Source organism: Xenopus tropicalis, chromosome 8 (genome assembly GCF_000004195.4).
Source record: "Xenopus tropicalis strain Nigerian chromosome 8, UCB_Xtro_10.0, whole genome shotgun sequence".
NCBI lineage: Eukaryota > Metazoa > Chordata > Amphibia > Anura > Pipidae > Xenopus > Xenopus tropicalis.
This window is the reverse complement of record NC_030684.2, coordinates 113,196,206-113,223,141: the sequence shown is the minus strand read 5'-3', so window position 1 is coordinate 113,223,141 and position 26,936 is coordinate 113,196,206. Positions and strand designations below refer to the sequence as shown.

The window sequence follows — 26,936 nt, the reverse complement described above, 5'->3', positions numbered from 1 at the left end:
TGCTGGGATCTGTCTTAGGGACCTGGTTCTCGGAGTTTAAAAGCTGATGTATTTTCAATGGCTGATGGCTACCCTTTGCTTTTCTTAGGAGCCCTGGCCAAATATTCTTTTTGCCAATTTATTACAACATCTGCAGCAAGTTTCTTCTGCAGAAGTTCCAATTTATGGTTCCAGTATAGACATGTTATAGCTGTGTGCCACTGACTGCAAATGCACTAGTGTTGCATAAGAAATTGTCTTTAATATGAAAAGTTAATGATAAACAGCAAAAGCCACAGCATTATCTATTTGTGAGCAATAGGGCAGCAGTTCAGTTTGCTTTTATGAAGAATGCTACAGCCAAGGCTAAACGTGTATATATTGTTCTGGCATGCTTTCTCATGGTACATTGTATGGTACTGTGCAAATGCTGAATTGTATCTTTATTCCTATATTCTCGTCTAATTAATATAGCAGTGATTTATGTGGGAGGTATGCACCACTAGCATCTGACCATCATTATGAAAAAGTGAACTTTATGTCATGGGTCCTGTTTGTGCAAGTTTTGCCTATTGCGCTGCTTGCATGGCCTTGCTCAGGATAGGCTACATACCAGGCATTTTTTTCTCTATGGGAAAGAATAGCTTGTTTCATATATATAACTAAATATATTAGTAAAATGTACACTTATGCACTTGTTTATTCAATAGTGTGTCACTTAGTTGCTATTTGTTCATTTTGGGCTGGACAATTTTAGTTAGATATGGATGTAAAGTATGACTGTTGGGGGACTGTATTAATGCACAGTGTAGTAAAAGTCACTATATCATGCATGTGCTCAATCTTGGACAGTCTAAAGGGCCTTTGGGAAGTGACCAAAGCTGATAATGTTGTTAGCAGTTTACTCCATTGATTTTAAATTTTATTGTCCTTTAACTCTTGGATTTTACTTTTTACACTAGCTACTTCTTTTATCAGATCAAAACTGATTTTGAAGGGAAGGCTATAGAAAATAAATAAGAACTTTACAAGAGTGAGAAAATGGGTCACTCGTAGGAATAAGAATGTATGTTGGGGAAATTTAGACCCTGGATGTTGTAGGTTATTAATAATATATAAAATATAAGTAAGTCATGAAAAATTTTTAAGCTGTAAAGTGTGAGGTTGTAGGTAGGTTTGGTCATTGAATTGCAGTGGTTGTTCATAGGTATGCTACATTGGTTACCTGTATAACTATTACAAGACTGTGATCCCAGTGTCCCAGTAGAAATCTGCTGATAGGATTCTTCCAACCACACACACTTTTCTCATTGAGACCATGTCAGATTCCAAAACGCCATTGCCAACCCTAGGCCTGCGTGAGAGGTTGGCTGCATGTCATCAGTGTGCCAGTCCAGGGCACAAGCAGTGATAACCTGGGGCTTACCAACACAATGGCCATTCTCACTCGTCTCCCATGCCTGCTTCTCTCTGGAACAGGCAATGTCAGGGCCACAATGCATTAGTCATAGACAACTTTTAATGTTTTATGCTTCATGGAAATATATTTTCAATTGCTAGCTTTGAAGAGTTTGCAGGTCTCATCATGAAGCATGGTATAGCAAGCCGAGTAATAACTCACAAGCATGCATTCTAAAATCTATATAAGCACAACTGTATCTATATAGTGAGCAAGGTATTTGCTAAGCTACATGTTCAGGGGCCATGTTCTAATAACATGATGCTATCAGTTTAGCTATTGAGCAGTCTGGGGGTCAGTGAATTGTGCTAGGGGGCAACATCTGGCATGTTGGGCAGCCTGTAGATGAATGGAGGGCTTACTGTAACCTTTGTTCGGCATTCCTTTTCATGCATTTCCTCTTCCCATGGTATGGCATGCTTGGGTAACAGAATGTGCACCTGATAGTAGTAGTAAATATTTATGTAGCTAGATTTGTGTACTGAGCAGTGACCAAGCCATGTAGTGACAAAATCTCATCTCCTGTTACAAGAGTACAATGTGCACTGGTAACTCTTTTTTCTTGGTAGGACACCAAGCGTGCCATCATGCAGTCAAGCCAATTCTTAGCTTAGAAAACTGTTTATTGCAGCCCTTTGTTTATAGGCAACAGTCGGTTATGTTTGGTTTTGCCCCTTTTACTACTATAAGCAGTGTATATAGTGGAATGTGTATTAAGAAAGGGGGATAAAGAGGAAGACTGCCTTCTTCCTTGATTGCTTCCACAGAAATAGAGTAATTGTGTTTTCCATAAAAAAAAGTAAAAAGGCCGCTGTAAAAACAACTTTTTTTTATTTTTTAAATCAGTCCTCCTTCTGTCTCTGACCGGTTTTTGGAAGGAATGGGACTGGCCTATTTTGAAGCTGACACACTAAGAACTTCCTATATGCTTACATCATCATGCTCAGGCATTGCCCTTACTTTTTTTTTTCCTATTGGACTAATTTATTGGTTGATTGCGCACATTGGTTGTCAACTTCGGCGATCGCGCCGCCGCGTATGCCATCCCACCGGTGATTTACATTTTTGCCAGTGGGATGTTATATCGGGGAGATTAGTCGCCCGCAACAAGGGAGATTTGTTGCCCTCGTGTGCCAGATCCCTAAGGCTTGTGTTGTCCATGCTTTCTGCCTATTGTTTTTTTTATAATTATTCCAGCAAGCTTTTGTTCTTCAACAGCAATACATTAAATGAGCAAATATATAAAGGTACCACATGCATTTTGTTCACCACTAACCCTTTCCATCAGGGACATAACTACAGGGGGGTGCAGGGCATGTGACCGCAGACAGGCACAGGAACCAAATGGCGGGGACATGAACACAAATATTTCTTTTTATTAGAAGTTTACGAAAAGTGTAATTTAAAAGTGGCCAATCTAAAATTATATGCACAGGAATTAAGGCAGAGATCTTAGCTTTTTTTCATTTGCTTTTAGTCACCCTTAATGACCAGACATTGTCGAGCAGTTTACAGTTATATGAAAACATGGAAACAAGGGCATAGTTGTCACACTGCTGCTGTTTTGCGAACGTTCTGTAGCAGCTTCCACAGCTCACCTTAATTGGGCTTTAGACCTGCCACTCTTAACAAGGCTATAGATGTATAGAATCATTGGTATATCAGTCAATTTGCTGTCCTTGTGTTTCCAGTAAATAAGAAGCCATCCAAGATCTCAACCTAACTTTAGGTTGGCCTCCTAATCTCATGGTTATAGATTGATACACATTCCTGTAGTTGATATGAACATGCCCCCATATCTCATAACAAGGTTAAGGGGACGTTGATGTAACATTCACCAAGCTATACTTTCTGCTGTATCCAGAAAAAAATATGAATCACTTGATATAACCAGAGAAGCCTTTAAATAGTACAGCAGTCACAAGTGTCAGCCCCTGAGGATAGATATTTTTTAGAATTGCCTTGGCGCGTGGAATTGAACATTCCTGTTCTAATTTCTGACATGATGCCTCTGGGGAACCTTCCTTCATTTTCTTGTTTTTTTTTTTTTTTTTTTTTTTTTTTTTTAGCATATAAAGCTGACATTTCAAGCTCATCCCAGGCTCTGTATGGCCAGTGCCTCACCCCTAAATTTCTGAATTAAACATTCTGCTAAATACATTTGGCATGTAAAGGAATGGTGCATTAGTGCACTTGAAAATGTTCAGTCCTCCAGCTCAGCAGGTTTCAGTGCAATGACCATTGTTGTAGCGAGGGTATTTATTTTTATTATTATTATTAACTCATATTTATAAAGCACCACCATATTCTGCTGGTACAGTAAATGGTTATATACACTGAATGTTCAGATTTTGAGGTAAAGAGCACCCTGCCTTACTCAACTCAGGCTGAACCAATGAAATATAAAATATTCTGGGAGCCTCTACTTTTAAAGTCTGGGCAGTGAATAAAAATGTTATGGGCCATGAATATCCTATACAGTATATCTCTATTAATTGTGCTTAGTGATGTAATTTGTGTTTTATGATAAAAAAAAATATATAAAGTAAGTTACAAATGCTGTTATCACATTGTTTTCAGGCACGGATAGCCTTCTTACAAGGAGAAAGAAAAGGCCAGGAAAACTTGAAGAAAGATTTAGTAAGAAGAATAAAGATGTTAGAGTATGCATTAAAACAAGAGAGGTAAGAACACCCATTTGTGCTTGTGCAGTGAGCTTGTGAACAGAAGGGCTTTTCATCTTATGCTCGTCTTGCTGTTAATGAACTTTCTTCCTGGGATTTAAATTCCTGAGCACCTGCAGAGCCATAATTTGAAACTAAAGTATACACTTGCTATCTGTGTCCACTGCATAATCATTCACATGAAATATTATCCTGCTTGGTCTTTAGACTGGACTCCTTGCTTCTGACCTTTTGAGGCTTTTTGGGTGCTTATAGAGTATGCTCACCGGCAAAGCGCCTAAAAATACCTTTCCATGTATGAATGCAATTAGGTATATATAAAACATAACCATGCGAAAATGCAGAACAAGGTGACAAAGCACTGTCTACCTATCACCCATGTTTTTACTCTCACTTTGTAACTACTCCTGTATGTGTACATGTAAAAAAAAAAAAAAAAAAAAAGGCCTGTTTCAGTTATGATTTCTGATATTTAAACATTTGTGGCTGCTAGACTTTGTCACTTTATGCTTATTTCCTTTTTTTCTAAATGCATTTTTGTCTTAGGGCAAAGTACCATAAATTAAAATATGGAACAGAATTAAATCAAGGAGACTTGAAGACTCCAACATTTGAATCAGGTGGGTGTAAGTTTCTTATATCAGGGTATGATTTTAAATTCTATGTGATTCTCCACCCCTTACTCTTAACTCCAATATGAGATGGCTTTTATTGCATGAGCCATATAGTTGGATTTTGTTGGACAGTAACAGGTGGATGCGATTCTTAGATTTGCAGGTTATTTGTATTAAACAAACATTGCATACATCTGTAATAATCTTTAAAACAAGAAGTCACAGCCCACTGGATTTAAATATATGATCAGCCTTGATCATGTAAAGAAGCCTAATTCTGGCCATGCATCTGTGCATCTGGCCATCTATTGCTAATTAAAGAGGAAGACTGAAATGGGCTAATCTGATCATTGGTCCTATGCCCTTTAATTGAATCACATGGTCATGTGCAGAGCCTTTGGTAGCAGACCGCATCTAAGGTCTGATCCAGTACTTCCACGGTATGTCCCAGCCTTGGTAACAGGCTTAACATGATCCAAACAGATATCAATTGCTAAAAGCATTTGTTAGGTCTCATACATTGGACAGTTTGCTTTTATATCGGTCAACAGCCAGTATTAGTAAGTGTATGAACATCTTTTATCTGACTACAGTGTCCACGTGAACAGATGATATTGATCTACTTGTTTGGCCTTGGACACACAGCCAGTGTATTTACACACGTATGCACTTGGAAAACAGCATACTGATTTTAGAGGTACCCATAGACACACTATGGCCGAAATCTTATAATCTGCCTGTCTCTATTATTGTATATAGAAGGCCACTTTGTTAGCCTGCGCTTGGGAGAAGGCACAGAGGATTCTGAATTGGCCAAAGGACCATGACTTTATAAGTAAGCCAACATCAAAATCTGCAGCAGGAGTAAGCACACATAAATGTAAGGGGTAAGGGGTATATTTATCATATTGTGTAAAAAGTGGAGTGAAGCATTATAATGTTGCCAAGGGCAACCAATCAGCAATTAGATTTCAACAGTTAGAAAACCAAAGCAAAGCATCTGATTGGCTGCTATGAGCAACATCATGTTTTACTTCACTTTTTACACAGCATGATAAATATACCCCTTAATGTATTTTGAACTGTTTTTTCTTGTAGTAATACAGATAATAGTTAAAGTGACAGTGCAAGAAAACAGGAATATCAGTACTGTAGGGAATACGCCGATCTGTTGGTGTTGCCCGTGGTTGTTTATATTTACTTTTATGTTTCAGAAGAAACCAAAGATTCCGAGGTTTCCCCTGGGCCTCAGAATAGTCAGCTGACCTGGAAACAAGGCCGTCAGCTGTTAAGACAGTAAGTAAATAAGTGAGTGCTTGTGTGGGAGATCTGGTTACTATCTTGTAGCACTCCTGCTAGCTTGTTGGCTATTAATGCTTGGCAGTTTTGTGTATCTATTTCAGTCACTGCTCCTAGCTTGGGGTGCAATAGAAGGGTTAATTGCTTATGGTGTTCTATATAGCTTATACGCCATCCTCAAAAACTTGTTCCATAAACTCGAGCTTAGTTCATTCCAGCAATGTGACCGCAGCATGCAGGGCCTGCAGTTGCTGCTGAGCTGTAACAAATGCTTTCCCAGCCAAGAGGGCGGCACCTTTTTGGGTTATGTGTAGACACATGTGCTAGTAAGTCTGGGAGACTGTGAAGTCTAACTGATATATTTATGGTAGTTGTTTGGGGTTGTAATCCTAGACACAAAAGCTATAATCAGTGCATCTTCCATATCTGATGTTATACATTTTAAGGGTCACTAATTAAGGTTACTCTTACTCAAAAGGCAAAGCTGTGGAATTCCACTACAAATATCCTAAACAAAGTGCCTAAGAAAATATATTCTTCCTATATTACCATTAGGAACACTTTTTACATCTGAGTGTGAGTAAAAAAAGGTTGGTGATCCCTGCCTTATAGCAACTTCACAGTTATCATGGACAGCCCCTCAAGTACACCAAGATAGATGTCTCACACACACAATATTCAGTCAGGCACTTAAAGTGATACAGGCTGCCAGCTCTGAATTATTTCAGACTAGTGCCATTCCAGCATGGCAGTCCCTTACAGTGTACAGTGGATTGTCTGTAGTTTCTGTCAAAATGTGTCACTGACACTACTGCATTGCTTAATCATTTTACAGATGTTAGTATAGCTTTAACTCTGCTGCTATCTGCCACAGTGTGTGAATAAACTGGTAAAGTATTGTTAACTGTATAACTCGGCTTTTAAGAGTTTTAAGTACCCAGCTGCACATTATTATTATTATTATTTTTTTTTAATTTTTTTATTTTTTTGCACGTGACTGTTATGTCCCTTAACCTTTTGCCTACCAACAATGTAGATTCTATTTTGTTTGCAAGGAAGGCTAAATCTGCCCCTCTTCCTCTTTCATTAGGTACCTTCAGGAGGTTGGTTACACAGATACGATATTGGATGTGCGGTCACAAAGGGTACGCTCTTTGCTGGGACTTTCAGGCTCCGAGCCAAACGGCTCAGTGGAAACAAAGAACCTAGAACAGATCCTCAATGGTGGGGACTCTCTTTCTCTTAAACAAAAGGGACAAGCAAATAAAAGGTTTGTACAAATACTCCATGCTCCTGTGTTTACTTACAAATTCCATAAGTCGGAATTAGTCCCTAACTTTCACGTTGAACAAGACTTGGCTAATATGGAGGGGTGTTTCATATGATGACTTTTATTTGTCCCACCTGCATCAGGTAGTCATGTTCTGTCTTAGACTTTTTTTTTTATATGTAGTGAGCAGTGGCAGGGGCATACCCTTTATTCCGGCATTGACTAAAGTAATGGGTTAGCCAAGTCAGAATAAGCAAACAGGTTTTTAAATACGTAAATTACATTTTTTTTGTCTCGCGTTCTTCAGGAACCCTTTTAGGAAAAAAGGTTCTTTGGATCTTGTAATAACCATGAAAGTGTCTCAAACACTTGTATGGTTTGGCAGTTGGTAAACAGTGATTGTAACTTGGTCTCCTTTAAGTTTATGTTGCATACACAAGTGATTAAGATGGTAAATTTTATGCTTGCAAATGTTGGCAGTGTAAGGGCATCTATGTACCAGAGGGCAGTCTTTTCACAGGGTTAAGCACAGAAGGCAAATGGAATGTCATTAAAATACATTGCTGTGCATTCCCCATAGCATTCACATAAGCTGAGTTAGCTAAAACTTTTATTAGATACAAGGAAGCCATTCACATATACAGAAAGGCAACCAGGCAAGGAAAAATTAAAAATGAAAAGGGCATTGCTGTTAAAAGTAAAATAAATCTCAAATTACTTTGATGTGGGACACTTCGTATCAGAAAAGGCAAATTTGGTTGGTGGAAGCAGGGAGAAAGCAGAGGTTTTAAGCAACTACTTTTTTCTTGTACCACTGCTGGTAAAACAAATGAATAATAGTAATAATAATATTATTTGTAAGTAGACACAGTTTGATTGCTGTAAGTGGAGGTTGACCAATTGACTGATGAAAGAGCTTAGAACTTGTAAAAGTAAACAGAGGTGCAGGTCCTGATGGCTTTCACCCTAGAGGTTTAGCTCTCTCTTTTGCCAAACCACTTGCAGGATTCTTTGTGTGGCTTAGTGCCAAGAGACTGGTGAATGCATGTGTGGTACCATTATTTAAAAGGGAATCACTATCTCAACATCACATTTGGAGTCAGTTGGCCTGTGAATGCACAAATGCAGAATTACCAGATCAGTTAGTTGGCCACAGCAACCAAAATCGCTAGTGACCCACAAATGCAAAGGCATCCTCGTTGGTGAAACAGGCTTGCTGTACTTATTAGATTTAAAGTACAAACAAAAATAGGAGCAATCTGCCCAGTTAGTTCACAGTTGGCCAAACCATTTTGCTTTTATCAGCTAATATTATCTGATTTATTGTCACAGTGCCAGACCATAATGATGATCAGAACAAAAGATATTGAAAGCATATGCTGCTTCCTTGGGAATCCAGACCTCACAGCTCTGTATATTTCAGACTGCTTTATTAAAGGACAACAAAAGGCTGGTACACTGCGGGGAGAACATTTTAAAGCACTCCCAGTGAAACCAGAGACCTGGGGCCAGGTCTTCTGGAAAAAAATACTCTGGATCAGGGTACATGTTGGTAGTGCTCCGTATAAGTGTATGTTCCTAGTGTTTCCTTGCTCTGCATAGTCTGCAAAATCACTATGCTGCTTTGCATTGGCCTATGGCTGGCCCTGGGCCCCCAAGGATGGCAATACACTGGGCCATTCCTTACATCTAGTGTTTCAATGTCCTTTAAAGGAGTTATAGAGCAAAAGTCTGTGGATGCACAAACTGTAATGTTGAGAAATTCTGCAAATAATCTTTTTCCCTCCCTCCCACAGGAACTCAGGTGATGTTCTTGAAACATTTAATTTCTTAGAAAGTGCTGATGACAGCGACGAAGAAGATGAAGGGGACCTAATTGAGGATGTCCCTGACAGAAGGGAAAAGCAGCAAATGAATAAAAAGCATAAAGTAAGAAATATGCTACATTTAAAGGGCAACTTAACAGTAACTTGCAGCACAACAGTAAAGTGTGACTGAAATTTATCAGGGCACAAGTCACATGGCAATGCAGGATTCTGCTGGAGAAGCTCTATTAACTGTGTGTGTTTTGCCGTGACAGTATTCCTTTAATGTAGTTAATAATATCTGCTCTTCTGGTTCACTCCTTAATGTAGCAAAAGCAGGTCAATTAACAGATAACAGACCTGAAACAGAACTACATTATTTCAATAATCCGAACCAGAGAATAGAAGGGTATAAACAAGTGCTGCTTTCATCTTCAGATGTGTCTTTTAGAAAGTTGCCAAGAATGAAATATTTCTTATTATGCATTAACAGTTTTTGGTGGACATCACCATAAAAAATACTAGTCACTTTATTCACAATATGCGGCAATAGAAAAAAGTGGGAGATAAATTATTATTACACCCTCACAATGGCACTCAGTGCATCTGTCCGCATAGACTTGATATTGGGATGGAGACTTATGGGGTGATTCTGAAGCCTTATGTAATATATTAATGAGGGAAAAAAAGAAAAAAAAAAGTGTAATCGCAAAGGTTGCCGATTGCAAGCTGTGTGTGGAATCGGTTTGTTTTCTGTACCTAGTTCATTTTAAATAAGCCCATTTGTTTCACAGATTGGCAATGAAGGTTTAGCAGCTGAACTCGCTGATGATACAGAGGAAGCACTGAAGGAGTTTGATTTCCTAGTAACAGCAGAAGATGGAGAGGGAGCCGGAGAAGCAAGGAGTTCAGGGGATGGAACGGAATGGGGTAAGAACATGTCTGGCTCACACTGAAGACATGCTGTTTTATCAGGATATTCCTTACCTTGTTTGAAGCAATAGCAGATCTGCTGTTTTAGATTTAACCTGATATTAAACTAGAGATTCATAGCCTATGGGCCCTTTAGTTTTATTAGGATAGGTCATTGTGATCCCACTAAACACAATGAGTTTCCTTCTGCTGTGAAATGTAGCTATTATAAACAAAGATGCTTAACTGTTTCTAAACCAATAATTGTCACAAAAAAGTCTGAACTGTTATTTTTAATATGTTTACACAACTGATGAAAAGAGTCATGGAGTCTGCTGTATGCATCCTGTTCCCCTCCACCACTTACCACTTGCAGCTGATAGTTAAGGTAGCCATAAATGGGCAGATTTTAGCTGCCGATTTGGGTCCTTCAGACAGATTTGGCAGCTTATCTGTCCATGTATAGGCACCCCGACGGGCCTATCCTATCGATATCTGGCCTAAAAATGGGCAGATCTTGATTGTGCAGGTTTGATTTTCCCGTGGGATCGGGGACCGCATCGGCTTGTTGATTTATTCCTCGGTCCGATGACCTATACACCCGCCGGTTTAATTCTATTGTTTGCCAGAATTAGCACAATATAATGCACCGTAGGTGAGCATTTCGGGAAGCGATCGCTCTTTTGGCGACCTCGCCAAACAAGCAGATTTGCACCGTGTATGGCCAACTAAGGTGAGTGTGCTTGGTTTAGAGAGTGGGAGTTGTCTTCTACTAATGTAGGCCTAGAATTTTGTTTTCTGTGTGGCTGGCCCCAAACAATTAGCTGCTGGACTTTATGATATGACATTGACCTGCAAAGCAAGGATGTCAACCTCACATATTTTCTTTAAGGAGGAAATTCAGCTTGAGGTCTGAGGGATCATAGGACTGAAGAGGAAAACAGCAACAGCCAAAACACCTTGTCTGCCTATCGCCGTTCCTAATGTTTTTTTGTGGGAACTCTTTTAAATGTTTTGTGGTGTCAGTTATGATTAAATTTTAACATTTATAGTTTTACTATCCTAACAGTTTATTAAAGCTGAATATTCTAACCCAGCAAGGAATTTGTCTCATGGTGTGGTATACAAATGTGTTCAATTGTTAGAGGCTCCATGCAGGGACAATCAGTGTAATTTCCCTGGCCTGTCTAAGCCATAAGCTTTAGCAAAGCACTAGCCTGTAAAGACTTGTCTATATCTGACAGTTTTTAGATGACTAAGTAGTATAGAGCAAATATGATATTTCAGCTCATTCTTCAGATGTATTATGAAAGGTATTTCCAAAACAAAAAACAGCGGAAATGAATTTGCTGTAAAGTGCTTGCTATCGATTTCTATTCTCTCTGCTTTCAGAAAAGAATGGGTTAACTGGGTGCACTTTTTGACGGCCCTTTCCATTCTCTTTATAGCCAAAGAGTTTACGTAGCAGTGTTTCCAGTAGGTGCGTTTCATAGATTGATGGCATTGTTACAGGCCTAGTGCAGGCTTAACAACAAGCCTGTGTCTGGCATATAGGGAATATTGCATAGCCATCAGCAAAGTGTTCCAGTACAGAGTGTAGATGCTGAAATAGTGACTGCATGATGTAAGCCCTTGCTCTACTTTACTTAGCAAGCTTTTGTCTAAATGTAATATGTGACGGATGTGGTTTTTCCACCATTTTTACAAAAATGGTTTAAGTATAAATAATTTACCAGTAGATCTTGTATGGCTTTGCAGTTACTGGCAGCTACAAATGGCAGAATGGAACCAATATACTTTCCATGTCTAGCATCCACTAAATAAATAGGATTTGCAATGAAAATGTGTTAATTAATGCTGTACTACTAAATCATTATTTTGTGTTTTCCTTTAGTACCTACCCCCTGTAATCAGGAGATATTTTAAAGGGGTTGTAAACCCATTCATAACACTGTCCCACTGTCCCGCTTCGTATTTGCTATAGAAGTTGCCCATTAAAGGAACAGTAACACCAAAAAATAAAAATGTTTTTAAGTAATCATAATACAATGCACTGTTGCCCTGCACTGGTAAAATTTGTACATTTGCTTCAGAAACACTTCTGTAGTTTATATAAAAAGCTGCTGTGTAGCCATGGGGGCAGCCATACAAGCTGGAAAAAGGAGAAAAGGCACAGGTTACATAGCAGATAAAGATAAAACACCATTGTATTGTACAGAACTTATCTGTTATCTGCTATGTAACCTGTGCCTTTTCTCTTTTAAATGGCTGCCCCCATGGCTACACAGCAGCATCATTTGCTAAACTATAGTAATGTTTCTAAAGCACATACACCAGTTGCACCAGTGCAGGGCAACAGTACATTATACTGTAGTTTATACACTTTGATTTTTTGGCGTTACTGTTCCTTTAAAGGAAATGTAACAATAAATTTTTTTAAGTAAAAAAGCTGCACCAATTACTGCCCTATCCTGCAAACCACTGAACTACGGTGATACTGCGAAGGAAGGAGCAGCAACCACTATGCGACGATCGATTGATCGAGCCTAGCCTTCTTTCTGTATAGGAAGGAGTCAGGCTAGGCTCGATCAATCGATCGTCGCATAGTGGTTGCTGCTCCTTCCTTCGCCGTAGTTCAATTGACAGGAAGCCAAGTTTTAGCAGGTATTTTCTATTAAAGCATTTAAAATACTAAGTGGTTTGCAGGATAGGGCAGTTATTGGTGCAGGGTAGAAAAGCTTTTTTACTTAAAAAAAATTTAGTGTTACATTTCTTTTAAAGGAAAAGTAACGCTAAAAATTTTTAACTAAAAAATCTATTCTACCCTCCCCCAATAAATTGCCCTATCCTGAAAACTATTTGTTATTTATAATGCTTTAGAAGAAAATACCTGTAAAAAAACTTGGCTTCCAGTCATTTCAACAAAGGCAATATGGCAATGCCGGGAAAGTTTCAGGGGATATGGCCATGCAGGAGAAAGTATCGGGTGAAGTTTAACTATGCCGCGATCGACTGATCGAGTCTAGCCTGACTCCTTCCTATACAGAAGGAAGGCTAGACTCGATCAGTCGATCGCCGCATAGTTAAACTTCACCCGATACTTTCTCCTGCATGGCCATATCCCCTGAAACTTTCCCGGCATTGCCATATTGCCTTTGTTGAAATGATGCTTCCTGTGCACCATGTTTACAGGTAAGAGTGAGATTATTATATATGGCATTTATCTAGGTAAATTTAATCAACTTTCTTTTCTTCACACTGCTCTACAGATCCCAGGACACGACATCAAGGGGTATATTTAGTAAAACATTGCTGGTGATGTTGCTCATAGCAGCCAATCTGATGCTTTGCTTTGGTTTTCTAACTGTTGAAATCTAATTGCTGATTGGTTGCCCTGGGAAACATCAACAGTAATACCTCACTCCACTTTTTACACAACATGATAAATATACCCCTAAGTGTAAACTGACAGTTTTAATTTCCTTGTTCTGCATTGTGTAGTGCAACATGGGCTACAGACATTTTAGCAACTAAAATAACTGCCTAAATGCATGGCTCAAACACTCTTGGGCTCATGCTGAAAGCAGGCTGGCTACAAGGAATTGTAGATGTACAATAAGGCTGTTAAAATTAAAAGACCACTGATACTCCCATGAGAGGATGGCATTTAAATAAAAGGAGGCATCTCCAACTGCTCATATGGTTTCTTTTGTTGAGTTAAGAGGTGGTAAACAGGGGCCAGCAAAGCACCAGGAAAATCATTTGACTAAGGGTTGAGTGACTTGCTAGTCAGTGTATGTAATGTACCTGTGTGCCTTGCTTAAGTCTTTAGCTTAAAATTTGTCCAGTAGAAGTTTCTTGTCTTCTGCCGGAGAACTCTGACAAATGTTGCTAAGCCACCCTTGGCATGGACCTCATACAAAGTATACATTGTGCATAAGCTAGTTTTATTGCTTCTCTCTACACAACTTGGCTCTATGGCTTCTCTCTTACAACTTATTCCTGAGTAAGCAAGTGAAGTAACATTTACAGTACAAGTACAGGTTCAAGTTTATAGTAGCTGCTTTGTATCCTGCCCCGTAATGGGAATCTGAATGCTTGAATTGCTTATATTGCGACATTTATATTCTATATATACAGTATATTGTGAGTCAGTCCCGTCCGTAAGCTAAGGTAAGTGACCGCAGCACAGAGCATGTGTAGGGATTCGGCTGAAAATAACATGGGGAGCTACTGGGGAGGCAGAGGTCTTCCCTGCTAAGGGGCATATATATATATATATATATATATATATATATATATATTTCATTTTTTTTTACAATGTTTGGGTGCTTAGTGCAATAAGATGTGTATATCAAAATGGGGTACCAGCACTCCAAATTCTGTGAATAATCAATATATGTAATAATGCTCTCCTTTAAAGTGGTATGTAAACTTCTTTACTTGGATGCACCAGGCCACCTACCGTGAGATCTGGCATACAATCCTTCCATGAATGAAAAGCACCATGTCATTCTAGCGGCACTTAGCTGCTTGTGCTGGAAGCCTATTCAAAAGTCCCATGTCTTTTGACTTTTTTTTTTTCTTCATTTAGCCCTTGGCTTGATTTGTTTTAGAAACATCCATTAGTTTTGCTGGGTACCTTGTGTAAGGCAGGTATAGTTATTAAAGGAGAAGGAAAGTGATTGTAATCTCTAACTTGAAACCCCCGGCTGGTGTTCCTGCTAGGAGAAAACTGCAGCGGCCCGGGGTAAATGCAGGCGATTGATCCTTTTCCTTTTGCAGCGATCCCGGGGCCCGCTCATGTGCAGTTGAGTGAAAAAGCCAGTTTAGTATTGTAAAGTTTGGTTCTCGCTCTACTGCAAATGCACAAAGACTGAAGGAGGAAGAGGAACGTTCACTCACAGCTACCCCGGGCTGGTGCAGTTTTCTCCTAACAGGAACACCGGCTGGGGGTTTCAGGTAAGCGATTACAATCACTGGGGGGCGCCTAACATTTTGGAAACCCCCCAGTGATCGTAACTTTACTTCTCCTTTAAAAGGTGATGGCATTACAGAATATAAAAAAGAAGAATTTCCAACTCTGTTTTCATTGAGATCCTTCAACTAGGTTTTATATTTACAGTGTTCTTTGGTTTAATTAATACATTTTACTATTTAACTGATAGGCTGAAAACACTTTTACTACAAATTCTATTGATTTATTTGCAAAGTGGGTGTTTCCAATCTAAATACATTAGGTAATTTTGTAACTCCAGGCCTCTTATATTTTCTGGCTATACTATTCCTGACTCTCATCTAACTTCATATTTAAAATGTTGCCTCTGTTAATGGTTGGCTGTTCCCATATAATAAGTGGTGTAGGTCAGGCTCCACTTGCAAACTGGTCAGAGGAATAAATACATTTCAGTCAAGCCTGGGAGCCATTTTACTGCTGCGTCAGCAGTTATCTGACTTGCTCAGGGCTTCAGTTATCCTCATTCTCACACTGTTAACCTGTTTCTGTGCCTAATAACTGAATTGGCTGCTAATATGCCTGCTGATGTGTGCTGTCTTTCTCTTACTAACATGCTGCATGCAGAAAAGGATGTGCTGTCCCCAACAACAGAGGTTTGGGATGTAGACCAGGGACTAATAAATAAACTGAAGGAGGAATACACCAAGGAGCGCAAGGGAACAAAAGGGGCCAAGAGTAAGTCTTGTGCAACTTATTCCATGGTTTTACTCATGTCCCTTCTTGAACTGTTGAAAAATCAGAACTTTTAGTGATAATGGGCAACGGTGTTGATAAACCAACTAAGATTTGTTTCTTATTCTTATGATAGCAATACAGTAAAACTTGCTGGCCCTCCCAGACCAAGATGCTTGCCCATGTATGGGGGGGGGGGGCTTCTCATCAAACGCCCTACTGATATCTGGCTGAAAATTGTCCAGATATTTGTTGGGCAGATTAGAAAATCTTATAGGACAAGGATTGCATTGGCACATTGACATGATCCACTCCCAACAGGTTTTCATAGGCCTGTAGTAGGATCTGATTGTTGTCCCAGGACTATTGCTGATCAGCTCTCAACTGCAGAATGGTCTCCCCTGTATTTGTGCTTGTTGGTATGTATAATTCAGGGTTTTATGATCAATATATACAGGGGAAGACAGGGAAGTGGCTTCAACTTCAGCAGGGCAACTTTCTCACACTTTTTCATTTAGCATATAGGTTATATCATAAACATGGAACCAAAAGTTTCCTTCCCAGCAAGCTGCAAAATTTATTTTTGAAAATTACCATTTGTTCTCTGTTCTTCAGAATGGCGGCTGGAAGGTGCTGCAGAGCTGTGTGTATAACTGTGTATACATTACATCCTTTGATCTCTTGAGATTTTCCAAGCTGTTCAATAAATGGAAATGACATCACAGTTGGCCACGCACTTCATTTATGTAATTTAAGTCCGTTGTTAGTACAGAGTTAGCAAACAACTTCTGTATGATATGCAAGTTGTGAGTTTAAAGGGGTTGTTCATCTTTAAATTAACTTTTAGTATGATAGAGTGCTATTCTGAGGCAATTAGCGATTGGTCTTCATTTCTATTTGTGGTTTTAGAATTATTTACCTTTTTGTTTAGCAGCTCTCCAGTTTTGAATTTTGGCAGCTCTCTGGTCCAATTTATCTTATCAACGGGGCAGTGATAGAGAGACAGGAATATGAATAGGAGAGGCCTAAATAGAAGGATAAGTAACAATAACATTTTAGCTTCACTGAGAAATTGTTTTTTTTGGCTGACGGGGTGAGCGATCCCCATTTGAAAGCTGGAAGGAGACAGAAGAGGATGGCGAATAATTCGAAAACTATAAAAAAAAAAAAAAAAAACCAATTGAAAAGTTGCTAAGAATAGGCTATTCTATAACTTACTAAAAGTTAACCTGATGGCAGACACCCCTTTAAGGACTATATTTACTCTTATCTTTTATTTTCACAGCTACAGGACTGCACTGCTGGAAAAGTAAAAGTGTATAGTATGTCCAAAAGTTGCTAAATGACCAGATATTTACCTAATTGGGCCACCAACAGGCTAGGACAAACTTTGGGATGTATGTATGTATAACTTTATTTATAAAGCGCCACAAGGGTACGCAGCGCTGTACAATCTTACAGAATACAAAATTACATACAGGGAGGACAAGTGATATAATAAATAAATACATATATGTGTGTGTGTATATATATATATATATATAAGTGCCATGTGGTATGAGACACAGTAGGAAGGAGGTCCCTGCCCCGTAGAGCTTACAATATGAGTGATGATTCAGTTGTTTGGCCCCCCCTGCCAAGGATTGGATCAAAAAGAGACCTTTTAGGAGAGGGGCATGTGAACATGCTAATGTGGTCCTTGCCCGATATTATACCTGGCCCAATTTGCCTACATATATCATTAGGACATGCCATCTGAAGGGCCCCTTACACATAGTAACATAGTAAGTTGGGTTGAAAAAAGACGTACGTCCATCACGTTCAACCATAATGCCTATATATTACCTGCCTTAACTACAAGTTGATCCAGAGGAAGGCAAAAAACCCCATCTGAAGCCTCTCTAATTTGCTGCAGAGGGGAAAAAATTCCTTCCTGACTCCAAGATGGCAATCGGACTAGTCCCTGGATCAACTTGTACTAAGAGCTATCTCCCATAACCCTGTATTCCCTCACTTGCTAAGAATCCATCCAGCCCCTTCTTAAAGTTATATAATGTATCAGCCAGTACAACTGATTCGGGGAGGGAATTCCACAACTTCACAGCTCTCACTGTAAAAAATCCTTTCCGAATATTTAAATGGAACCTCCCTTCTTCTAAACGGAGTGGGTGCCCTCGTGTCCGTTGGAAGGACCTACTGGTAAATAAAACATTAGAAAGGTTATTATATGATCCCCTTATATATTTATACATAGTTATCATGTCACCTCTTAAGCGCCTCTTCTCCAGTGTAAACAGACCCAACTTGGCCAGTCTTTCTTCATAACTGAGACTTTCCATACCCTTTACCAGCTTAGTTGCCCTTCTCTGGACCCTCTCTAACTCAATAATGTCCCGTTTGAGCACTGGAGACCAAAACTGAACAGCATATTCTAGATGGGGCCTTACCAGCGCTCTGTAAAGGGGAAGAATAACCCCCTCCTCCCGTGAATCTATACCCCTTTTAATACAGCTCAAAACCTTGTTTGCCCTTGCAGCTGCTGCCTGGCATTGCTTGCTACAGCCAAGTTTATTATCTACAAGGACTCCAAGGTCCTTCTCCATTAGGGATTTGCCTAGTGCAGTCCCATTAAGGGTATAAGTGGCTTGCATATTTTTACATCCCAGGTGCATGACCTTACATTTATCCACATTAAATCTCATCTGCCACTTAGCTGCCCAGATTGCCAGTTGGTCAAGATCCTGCTGCAGGGATGTCACATCCTGGATAGAATTGACTGGTCTGCAGAGTTTTGTGTCATCTGCAAACACTGATACATTACTCATAATACCCTCCCCTAAGTCATTTATGAACAAATTAAACAAAAGTGGACCCAGTACAGAACCCTGAGGGACCCCACTAAGAACCTTATTCCAAGTAGAGAATGTACCATTAACAACCACCCTCTGTACCCGATCCTGTAGCCAGTTTTCAATCCATGTGCAAACGACTTCACTAAGACCAATTGACCTTAGTTTAGAAAGCAGTCGTTTGTGGGGAACGGTATCAAATGCTTTGGCAAAATCTAAATAGATTATATCACAGGCCAATAAACTGCCGACTCAGTCTGCCCAATAAGATACCTCCCCAATTTGCCTAGATATGGTTAGGACATGCCATCAGAAGGGCCCCATACACAGGCCAATAAACTGCCAGCTAAGTCTCAAGGGCCTGAGTCAGCAGATTTAGTCAGACTGTGTATGGCTAGCTTTAATCAAATCTTAGAGAACCCAGCTTCATTAAACAAATTTGACCATTATACTCTCTAGAGCTCTATAGACATCATTGCATGGCATCATTATTTTCATATAATCTGGCCCTCAAAAACACTATATGAGAATCAGTCAGCCTTCTACATGCAATATGTTTGGCAGCACTGACCCGGATAATAGAAGTAGCTATATCCATATAGTTATATGATATTGCTCAGATTTGAATATGCTAGATTGGGTTCAGTTGCTTTCAGCAAGATATTTTGTGTGGGATTCTGTGTTCAGTTGACACAAGTGTTAACTGATCTGTTGTCCTGTGGGTCTGTACCATTGAAAGACGATCTCATTGGCTGCACAAATTGAATATTTTTATCTGAATCTATGGCATAGATCCCCAGCCTTTTTTTTACTTGTGAGCCGCACTCAGATGTAAAAAGTGTTAGGGGGAAAGTGTTCTTTGGGGATGCCAAATAAGGGCTGTGATTGGCTATTTGGTGGCCCCATGTGGCCTGCTGGCCTGCAGGAGACTCTGCTTTTGATAAATCTGTGTCTATGCTTCCAAAACTTGTCTCCAAGCCAGAAATTTAAAAATGGCACCTACTTTGAAGCCACTGGGAGCAAGATGTTGAACTTCAGTCTGCAGGGTTTTCACTTGCTGAAGAGATGCTTGGCCTCCTTTTCCTCTTTCTCACTTCGTCTCATCCTAGCTCCCCTGGGTGTGTACACAGGCTCTATCCCTCCTCCGGGTTATTCAAGCAAGGCATGTGAAGTACCCAAAATTTGGTTGGGATCTCCTAGAGACTCTTCAACCCCACCCACTTGCTCTACCTGATTTCATTTTTTTTTTTTTATGAAAAAACTTGGTTTTTGCTAACTGATTTGTAACTGTTATTTCTTTTATTTGTGATAATGTAATGTAGCATAGGGTTTCAGTTTCTGCCTATACCCACCAACTCCATTAAATGACCCATTTAATATCCCCTGCCTGCCGATAAGCTACCCAAGCGCATGTGTATGTCAGGGTGCCGAGGGAACTCTGGGGCTACCTAATGGTCAGGAGCTGCTGGTAGTTTCAGGGTTTCCTTGTGGCAATAACTGTAGTAGCACTTGATTCGAAATGAAAAAACAAGAGGGACTGAGCAGCACCGAGCGCAACTATACAGAAGTGCAAGGAGCACATTTTGATGCAAGTCCCTTTAATTAAAGAGGTTTTATGCACTCACTGTGGGGACAAACACACTCCCATTATCCTAAAACATTCTAGTTTAATGTGGCCACTTTGCAAGTAAAACACAGTTTGTATATATAAGTGGCTTCTATTATCCCTGGTATATTATAGGGATTAACCGTTCTAACATTGTGTGTGTGTTCTGAAATATCTTGTAATTTGACATGGCTTTTGATAGCTTACACAATGTTGTGCCTATGGGGTTTTTTGAGCATCATCCTATAGGCACTGGGTGTATAATACTTGCCACAAAGGTTGTCCAATCCTGTTAAAGTATTTACCAAGATATCCTTTTGTGACTGTTATTTTAAGGTATAACATTTGGGACTTCTGTGTGACTTACAGTGTTGTGAAAAACTATTTGCCCCCTTCCTGATTTCTTATTCTTTTGCATGTTTGTCACACTTAAATGTTTCTGCTCATCAAAAACCGTTAACTATTAGTCAAAGATAACATAATTGAGCACAAAATGCAGTTTTTAAATGAAGGTTTACGTTATTAAGGGAGAAAAAAAACTCCAAATCTACATGGCCCTGTGTGAAAAAGTGATTGCCCCCCTTGTTACAAAATAACTTAACTGTGGTTTATCACACCTGAGTTCAATTTCTGTAGTCACCCCCAGGCCTGATTACTGCCACACCTGTTTCAATCAATAAATCACTTAAATAGGAGCTACCTGACACAGAGAAGTAGACCAAAAGCACCTCAAAAGCTAGACATCATGCCAAGATCCAAAGAAATTCAGGAACAAATGAGAACAAAAGTAATTGAGATCTATCAGTCTGGTAAAGGTTATAAAGCCATTTCTAAAGCTTTGGGACTCCAGCGAACCACAGTGAGAGCCATTATCCACAAATGGCAAAAACATGGAACAGTGGTGAACCTTCCCAGGAGTGGCCGGCCGACCAAAATTACCCCAAAAGCGCAGAGACAACTCATCCGAGAGGCCACAAAAGACCCCAGGACAACATCTAAAGAACTGCAGGCCTCACTTGCCTCAATTAAGGTCAGTGTTCACGACTCCACCATAAGAAAGAGACTGGGCAAAAACGGCCTGCATGGCAGATTTCCAAGGCGCAAACCACTTTAAAGCAAAAAGAACTCGTCTCAATTTTGCTAAAAAACATCTCAATGATTGCCAAGACTTTTGGGAAAATACCTTGTGGACCGACGAGACAAAAGTTGAACTTTTTGGAAGGTGCGTGTCCCGTTACATCTGGTGTAAAAGTAACACAGCATTTCAGAAAAAGAACATCATACCAACAGTAAAATATGGTGGTGGTAGTGTGATGGTCTGGGGTTGTTTTGCTGCTTCAGGACCTGGAAGGCTTGCTGTGATAGATGGAACCATGAATTCTACTGTCTACCAAAAAATCCTGAATGAGAATGTCCGGCCATCTGTTCGTCAACTCAAGCTGAAGCGATCTTGGGTGCTGCAGCAGGACAATGACCCAAAACACACCAGCAAATCCACCTCTGAATGGCTGAAGAAAAACAAAATGAAGACTTTGGAGTGGCCTAGTCAAAGTCCTGACCTGAATCCTATTGAGATGTTGTGGCATGACCTTAAAAAGGCGGTTCATGCTAGAAAACCCTCAAATAAAGCTGAATTACAACAATTCTGCAAAGATGAGTGGGCCAAAATTCCTCCAGAGCGCTGTAAAAGACTCGTTGCAAGTTATCGCAAACGCTTGATTGCAGTTATTGCTGCTAAGGGTGGCCCAACCAGTTATTAGGTTCAGGGGGCAATTACTTTTTCACACAGGGCCATGTGTAGGTTTGGATTTTTTTTCTCCCTAAATAATAAAAACCCTCATTTAAAAACTGCATTTTGTGTTTACTTGTGTTATCTTTGACTAATAGTTAAATGTGTTTGATGATCAGAAACATTTTGTGTGACAAACATGCAAAAGAATAAGAAATCAGGAAGGGGGCAAATAGTTTTTCACACCACTGTATGAAAAAACATGACAAAAGTTTCTTTTGGGACATTTGTTGTCATAAATGTGCATAGTTTAGTGCTCTGTTTAACACATTAAACTGAGATGGCTGAAGTTAGCGCAGCTTGATAGCAGTGGCACCACAACAATACCTTGGGCTTCAACATTATTTAATGTGCAGAGTAGAGGAATGTATTTGAATTTGAATGAGTAGTATTTCATTTTTTCTATCCAAACATTTCACATATTCAGAAGTTAATCTTTGAATGTTTATGTCTATATTAAGTTCTATTAGCCCAGACCAGTCAAGAGAAAATCAGCTTTCCATGAATGCATTCAATCAACTTATCCTTTCCAGGGGTGAACAGGACGAAATTGCACGACATGATTGCAGACCTAGGGGAGGAGGATCTTTCTCACATCCCGGCAGAAATCCTGAGCCCAGCCCGCACACCCTCCTCAAGAATTACTGATCATGAAGGGGGAAGAGCAGAGGAAGGTGCTGAGCCATTTGCTTACAGTAATGTTCTTTTGTTATGTTTAGATTTTAGTCTTTTTCTGACAAAGTTTCGGATAATGAGCATACGTTTAAATGCAACAATATGAAACATTCAGATGGAAATTGTGGGATAAAGTAAATGTTCGGAACATAAAATAATTGGCAGACAGCAAAGGTATGAAAGTGACATCTCAAAACAATACATTGTAGGTTCTCCAAGGATATCATCAGATACACAATACATGCACAGATTTTATTACTATCCGACCGGAGTTTTCTAACCTGTCCAATCACTAAACAACTGATCACCATGGTACGAAAATTATCGGCATGATAATTCAGAGCCCACACACGGTGTGAAAACCATACAGAACTATGTTTCAAACAGTTATATCAGTGCATGTATGGCCAGCTTAATACCCTGCTGCAGTGAAGCTTACAAGGTTCCTATCTCATTCACACACTATTTTTTACTTTAGAGAAACGATATTACCGCGATTGGTAACCAAATAATGCTGGTTACTTACAGGTGTATGCGCCAAGCCACCTGACTTGGGCTCAAATGCAGCGAGAATAAGTATAGAAAAAGAGAGGGCACTCTGCCAATTTAAGGGGCAAAAGGCTACAATTCTATTGTAATGGTTACTTTTTGTTGTTTATCTTTTTATTGTTTATCTTTTTATTCCAGCCCTCCCCTTTTTATCTTTCAGTCTCTCATTTAAACCATTATTGGTTGCTAGGGTAAATTGGACCATAGCAAGCATATAGCTTCTTAAATTCTATCTACACTGGAGAGCTGCTGAATAAAAAGCTAAATAATTTAAACAGTTGCAAAAAGTCTTAAAATATAAATGTCTACATCAAATGAAATTTCAAGGTGAACCACCACTTTTAAGTGTTAGTTGACCACGACAAGATGCCTTCTAAAGGGTTACTAAACCTACACTGTATTGCAGCTGAGCCCATCGCATTTCCTCCTGGATCTGGTAAACCCTTTATTATGGCATCGGAAGACGTTTTGGAAAGCGTCTTGGGACTTGGAGATTTGGCCGACCTCACTGTCACGAATGATGCAGATTTCAGTTATGATGTAAGTGGGTGGAAACCTGAATGTGTTGCACCATCTGCTGGTGATATTTTAATATTGTTTAAAATGTAAGAATAATCGCTTATATTCTGGTCTGTTTTAAATCTTTCACATTAACTTTTCACCCCTGAAGATTCCATCCAACAAGGATGCCTTTAGGAAGACATGGAACCCAAAGTACACCCTACGAAGCCACTTTGATGGGGTCCGGGCCCTGGCCTTTCACCCAGTGGAACCTGTTCTGGTCACTGCTTCTGAGGACCACACCCTGAAACTATGGAATTTGCAGAAAACTGTTCCTACCAAAAAGTAAGTCATTTGCTTGTTCTTGTTTCACATTTCTCATGGCAGCTAGTAAACTAGAAACCCAGGTTTAACAAAACACCCTCTTCTCTTATTTTAGGAGTGCCTCCTTAGACGTGGAACCCATCTACACATTTAGAGCTCACATGTAAGTAGTCAGATGGCACTTGGCTTTGATCATTTTGTTCAAAACTGTAGTCCTGTCTTATTTTGGTGGTAGAGTTTCAGTGGATTTGTGCTATGGCAGTTCAGTTATATCCCCAGAGATGTGGGCTCACAGCTACAATCTTTTGTTAGAAAGATTGAGCGACTAGTTCTGGCCAAGCTTTGCCAAGCTTTGACCCATTGGCAGTGATAACTGTTACTCTGGATCTATAGGAACCACAGATTGGATGGCTTATATCCCTGGGGCTGTTACAACTTGTGGTTGTGTTGGTAGCATTGCACGACCTTGCCTTTGGGCAAACCATTATCTCATTCTAAATGTGTAGAATTTGTTGTTGTGATCAGTCATGTTGAACTAAAATCTGACGGAGTCTGTAAATATTTTCTAATAGCTTTGGACTCCTGTATCTGTTTTTTTCATTTGTGTGCTTAGTTCATTTCTGTATGGTTTTTTTTTTCAGTGGGCCTGTCCTTTCGCTTGTGGTTGGCTGCAGTGGAGAACACTGTTACAGTGGAGGGCTTGACTCAACAATACAGTGGTGGAAAATACCAAGCCCCAATGTGGATCCATATGATACATATGGTAAGAAAGCAGTGCTAGTAGCCAGTTGGGCCCTGATTATAAGACTGACCTATTTTTCATGTGATTCAGATTATCAGTGTGGAATTAAAAGTAAAGCTGGTGTTTGTGTATGGTGTAGACCAGGGATCCCCAACCTTTGCTTTTGAGCAACATTAGCTATGCTGAGTCAGCACTAGCACTTCCCAATATTTTGTCACCCAGTCTTTGTTTACTGGGCATACTGGAAACTCTACAGCTGAGACCTCCAGCTAAATTATGTTACGTGCAATTGCTATACTACACCAAACAGGCATTATTACCACTTCGGAAATCCACAGGAACACCCTCGCTGAACTTTTGGGAAAAGCTTATTAGAAACGGTTGTATGAAGCCTGTGGATGCCCAGACAAATTTGAGGCCATATGGGGGCCATGGCTTCTGGCAAACACACCACCACTCAGCAAAGGGATATTGTGTTGTCTAAAAGAGTAGTATAAATGTAGTCCTCTGACTCCCCCCCGATCACTCTTTTCCTTCTCTTCTTTTTCTCTTTTCTCTTGACTAAAAAAAAAAATTAACACGGCTGGGGAGCAACACAAGCACAAACACTTCCCTAGTAGGTGACCAATAAGGACTCAGATTGGGTAATTAGTAGCCCAGTGTGGACTGGCAGACTACTAGAGGCTCTGTTTAGCAGTACACCTGTTGGTTGTTATGCCTCCAAAAATTGCCTCCAACTCAGAAATTCAAAAATGGGCACCAACTTTGAGGCCACTGGGAGCAACATCAGAGGGGTTGGGGAGCAACATGTTACTCACGAGCCACTGGTTGGGGATTACTGGTGTAGATAGTGATTATCTGTGAACATTTGGGTACTTACATTTGGTTCAGTGATACCTAAACACCAGAAAGTAGGTTCATCTTGATATTTAGACTTTCTCCCATTCATCTTCCAATCTGTCAATTAAACCACTGTCTGGTTGCCATGGATACATTTGAAACTTGAGAGCTGCAGAGCAACACAGCCAATTAAAACCTACAAAAGAAAAATAAACTAAGACCAACTAAAAATGGTCAAATAATTTCCCAGGCTACAGCTTTCTCAAATTGTCTCTGCGTGCCCCTAACCATTGTTTATTTCCCTTCAGATCCAAGTGTTCTGGCTGGCACTCTGGTTGGACACACGGATGCAGTGTGGGGCCTGTCACATAGTGGAGTTAAAGATAGCTTGCTCTCCTGCTCTGCGGATGGTACTGTACGGTTATGGAGCCCGCCCACAGGCACTCAGTGTATCGGCACATACAATGGAAACAGAGGTGAGAGTGACTTCCTCTTCTCAAGTTTTATCAAATGAGCCTCTATATCATTTTTTTCTGTACTGTGATTGGTTGTAACATGCTCTATATGCCTATTTCCTTCAGAACATGGGATCCCCACTTCTGTTGATTTTATTGGCTGTGACCCTGCCCATGCTGTAGCCTCCTTTACAAGCGGTTGCATAGTCGTTTATGACCTAGAAACTTCTGAGTCTGTGATACAACTTTCTTCACCCTCTGACTCTGGTAAGTATAATGGGGGGGTTATTTAACTGCCGTTAAAGTAAACAAATAATGATACCCCCTTTTTCATTTGATCTGATTGATGTGTTTTGTTTTTCTACAGGTGCTCCCTTTTCCAACCATATTAATAAAATTGTCAGTCACCCAACGCTTCCTGTTACTATTGCAGCATTTGAAGATAGGCACATCAAGTTTTTTGACAATAAATCAGGTATGTGTAAATTGTGCGGCCTGCTGAGTGCTAACTGTAAGGGGCAGTATTGCCCCCCTTTTTTAACACAAACTTAATAAATAAATGTTTGAGGAGAAATAAGGTAATGATTTGCTCCTTATCTAAAAGACAAACAAAGGCTGCATTTTAGGGAAGGAATGGAGTTTGTTTAGTCAGAGCTGTGAACGTATAGGTTTTATTTCTGTTTCTTTGTTATGAGCATTGGTGCTTTCTTCAAGCTGTGCTACATTAATGGGCTTATTTATCAGGTTGAGAGTTAGAGATTGTTTTTCAAATTCGCATAACTCGCATTTGCAATGCTTGCTTATTTATTAATAAGGAAAACTCGAATACTTTGAATTCTCAACTTTACAAACTTGAATACAAACTTGAATATCTTGAATTGAGAATACAGCCTGA

The 26,936-nt window shown here is 39.8% G+C and overlaps 1 protein-coding gene across 4 annotated transcripts in view; it reads left to right on the top strand.

Moving 5' to 3' along the window:
• Window positions 1-26,936, top strand: part of strn3 (striatin 3) — a 37,439-nt gene that overhangs the window by 6,323 nt on the left and 4,180 nt on the right. The window contains exons 2-16 of one of the 4 annotated variants that reach the window (XM_031890551.1): window positions 4,019-4,122; window positions 4,669-4,742; window positions 5,951-6,032; window positions 7,126-7,305; window positions 9,102-9,234; window positions 9,905-10,040; window positions 15,604-15,714; window positions 22,489-22,629; window positions 23,586-23,719; window positions 23,850-24,025; window positions 24,120-24,167; window positions 24,646-24,767; window positions 25,895-26,062; window positions 26,168-26,308; window positions 26,409-26,516. In XM_031890551.1, the coding sequence (XP_031746411.1) occupies window positions 4,019-4,122; window positions 4,669-4,742; window positions 5,951-6,032; window positions 7,126-7,305; window positions 9,102-9,234; window positions 9,905-10,040; window positions 15,604-15,714; window positions 22,489-22,629; window positions 23,586-23,719; window positions 23,850-24,025; window positions 24,120-24,167; window positions 24,646-24,767; window positions 25,895-26,062; window positions 26,168-26,308; window positions 26,409-26,516 (1,858 nt within the window). 4 annotated transcript variants of the gene reach the window in all.